General features: G+C 50.7%; 1 protein-coding gene across 3 annotated transcripts in view; it reads right to left on the bottom strand.

The window, feature by feature from the left end:
- Window positions 1–342: 342 nt before the first annotated feature.
- The window catches only part of radil (Ras association and DIL domains), a gene marked incomplete at both ends in the record, with an annotated part of 19,300 nt that continues 16,170 nt past the window's right edge, over window positions 343–3,472 (bottom strand). For 2 of the 3 annotated variants that reach the window (XM_084465497.1, XM_084465498.1), the window contains 4 exons: window positions 343–442; window positions 665–804; window positions 1,675–1,814; window positions 2,584–2,917. In XM_084465497.1, coding sequence (XP_084321623.1) covers window positions 343–442; window positions 665–804; window positions 1,675–1,814; window positions 2,584–2,917 — 714 coding nt within the window. Of the gene's footprint in view, window positions 443–664; window positions 805–1,674; window positions 1,815–2,565; window positions 2,918–3,472 lie in introns of all 3 variants that reach the window. The other variant, XM_084465496.1, reaches the window with a different exon arrangement.

Genomic DNA, 3,472 nt, shown 5'->3' with positions numbered 1-3,472 from the left:
CAGAGTGTAATCTCCTGATTGTGCTACGAGTAATGTTCACATTCATGATTTAATTAGGGTGTGTGTGTGTGTGTGTATGTCTGAGTGTGTGTGTGCACATGCAAGCTTGTAAGAGCACATTCAAATTAAACCTGGAACACAAAAATTGTTCTTGTAAATATGTACCCATATATATACACACACACCCCACCCCTAGAGTCTCCACTTCCTGTCTTCCTCTTGGATGATGTGTGGGTACAAAACATGTGCTTGGTGTGTGTGTGTGTGTGTGTGTGTGTGTGTGTGTGTGTGTGTGTGTGTGTGTGTGTGTGTCGGTGTAAGTAGGCAGTCTCCGTGTGGCCATTAGCAGGAGGAGGCACTTATCTTCTCTGAGACCTCCAGGTCAGACTTGGCCACCAGAAAGCGCAGACGGCCCCCTCCTAGTCGGATCAGATCCACCGCGCTGGGGGGGGGGGGAAAGAGGAAGAGGAGAGTCCGGTTACACGCCACTCAGCACAGACCACGTATGGATGGAGGAGCGACACTGTCTGCGCCTACAGGCTCTGATCAATCAAGGCCATCGATCGGAATAACCAGGGTTGAGGGATTTCGCGGTCTGGTCATCAGTCAACCACACACACACACACACCATAGTGTTTGGGTCCGCCGTCTGCCGCTGACTCACCTCTGGTAGTCCGCGCCGATCAGGCTGGTGCCGTTGACGGCCAGGATGCGGTCCCCGATCCGCAGCCTGCCGTCGGAGGAGGCGGGCCCGTCGGGGATCAGGGTGCGGATGTAGATCCCCGGGGCGTTCAGAGGGGTGTGCTGCAAGGGGCAGACGTCTCACGGTGTGAGCCTTGACCCCCACTGTTCACCCTACCGGAGCCAGAGCTGTCATAGACCCACTCCCATTGACCGCAACGTGACAGGAAAGAGACTGCAGTAGCAGTAGCCTGAGCCTCGGGGGCTGAGGGCTGAGCAGTATAATGCATATGGGTGAACGGAGCAACTAATGATGAAAGGAGTATCTCCATCTCGATTAGCTGCACTGCTACTGTGCAAATTACATCATCTACTAGATAGTGTGGATATACAGTATATGTTACACAATTGGTTTTGATATGACCCACATTTCAGAGCAGAACCACTGGCACTGAGGCTACACTATGTGGATTCGTTAGCCAGTGACATCACTGTTACCTTAATGTAACCTCACTGTAACCTCAATATAAACCTAACTGTAACCTCACTGTAAATCTTACTGTAACCATACAGTTACCTTGTGTAAACTCACTGTACCCTCACTGTAAACTTTACTGTAACCATACAGTAACCTTCTGTAACCTCACCGTAACCTCATGGTAAACCTTACTGTAACCTCACTGTTGCCTCATGGTAAACCTTGCTGTAACCTCACTATTACCTCAATGGAAACCTTACTGTAACCTCACAGTTGCCTCACTGTAAACCTTACTGTAACAACCTCAATGTAAACCTTACTGTCACAAAGCTGGAAACATACTGTAACCTTACTGTAAACCTACGGCTACCGACCGAACAAACCTCATTTAGTTTGTTGATGGGGAAGTTTAGTACAAAGGTCACTCGGAGTGGGGTTGGGTGTGTGTTAGTCTGTATGTGGTGTGTATGTATGTGTATATGTTTGAGTGTGTGTGTGTGTGTGTGTTTGCTTACCAAGCCGTCTATGAGTCCCATGCCCAGTCCATATGGCCCCTTGTCCAGCTCCACTACAAACACCACACACAAGTCATCAGGGAGGGGAGGGGCGCCAGGGGAGGGGACAGGGAAAGGAAAGTCACACCCACTAACATACCCTGCAGGGAGAGACACACAGACACAGACACAGACACAGACACACACAGAGACACACACGCACAAAAACACACACAAACATACACACATAAAACACATGCACACACACACACACACAGGGTCTGGCTATAGGGTCATTCTAACACACATTGAATGCTAGAGCATTCCCGCATATATCACAGGGACAAGACAGTGGGACGAGTTCACCACACAAGGAGGGTGTGAAAAGGAGCCTACAGAGTCTAGCAGACGCATGCACGGGTACACAGACGGAGACTAGACGACACAGGGAGTGCACTACCCACGACAGCCAGCAGAGGTCAAACTCACTACAGAACACATTACTGAACGGCCCAACAAAAGACACTACATTTCATATGTAGTCAAACACCTAAACGACTGCATCATAAAGTATGATCTTATACCATAAAATGTACTTAAAGGTTCTCACCATCTTTAGGTGTTAAATGAGTTGCTACATAATTCTAGATACACAGTGAATTTCAGATCTCCCTGAAACTCCCTGATTCCTAATAGTTTGGAAAAAACATTCTGATAGGAATCCATTTGAAATAATATACCCTGTCTCTACCTGTCTCTTTATATAACCTCCAGTGTTTAGCTGGGGTAAATCATTCTAGGCCTATGATACTACCGTATATACTATCGACACAGGATAAAGATATTATTGTACAGCATGACATCCCCCACATACGATGGGCTATCTCTGAGCAGAGAGAAGAACCCGTTCACTGCTCCTGTCCGGCATACCTTCCAGTCCGTTGCTGATCAGCCCGTTGCTCTTCTTGGACTCCGCCGCCGCCCTGCTCGCGCAGCCGTTACTCTGGGGGGCGTGGCCTAGCGCGGGGCCCGGCCCGCCCCCGTCGGGGTAGAGGGGCGTGTTTGGCGGCGTGAGGACGCAGGAGAGGTCCGCGTTGGCCGGTCGAGGGTGGTGGGCGGTGCCGTTCCGCCGGAGGCTGCTGTGTGACTGGCCAGGCGGTCTGTCCCGGGCTCTCTCCTCGCCGCCGGGCTCCGGGGGGGGCCCCGCGTCCCCGGGAGGAGGGCCCGACCGCGGGCTGCTGTGGCTGGGGGGCAGCAGCTCCCTCTGGGGTGGGGAGGGGGGGGGGGGGGGGGCACAGATTGAGAGCGGCGGCGCTACGGCCTCAGGGAAACCCACCGAAGCTGACGTTGATTCTTTATTAAACCTCCTTTTGGCACTCGATGCCGTTTTAGCACCGGATGCTATTTTAGCACCGCGCATAAATATGCCGTGAATGTAACATCACTTCTTAATTAGCGTAATGCTGTAAATGCCAGCAGAAAAAAGGAGCGTAGAAGACTTGGGTGTGCATGTGTGTGTGTGCATTAGGGTGCAGTAGCACTCGGGGATTATGGTCCAGTCAGCCGTTCCTCCTAATGAGACAGCCTGAAGACTAATCAGATTAAACATGATTTAACCATGTCTAGGTTTCCATGCGTGTGTGTGTGTGTGCATGTGTGAGCGTGACCTTTATGCGTGCATGCATACAACCCCCACTCGTATCCCAACTTTTTGTGAGTATGTGTTTGTGTGTTTGTGTGTGTGTGTGTGTGTGTAAGTGTGCGTGTGTGTGAGTATTTGCTTGTTTGCGAATTGTTTTCCTTTCATCTGGGGGATTAT

The sequence above is a fragment of the Micromesistius poutassou genome (assembly GCF_964030765.1).
Source record: "Micromesistius poutassou genome assembly, chromosome: 3".
Taxonomy (NCBI): domain Eukaryota; kingdom Metazoa; phylum Chordata; class Actinopteri; order Gadiformes; family Gadidae; genus Micromesistius; species Micromesistius poutassou.
Note: the sequence above shows the minus strand (reverse complement) of the source record. Positions and strands in the feature narration are given on the sequence as shown.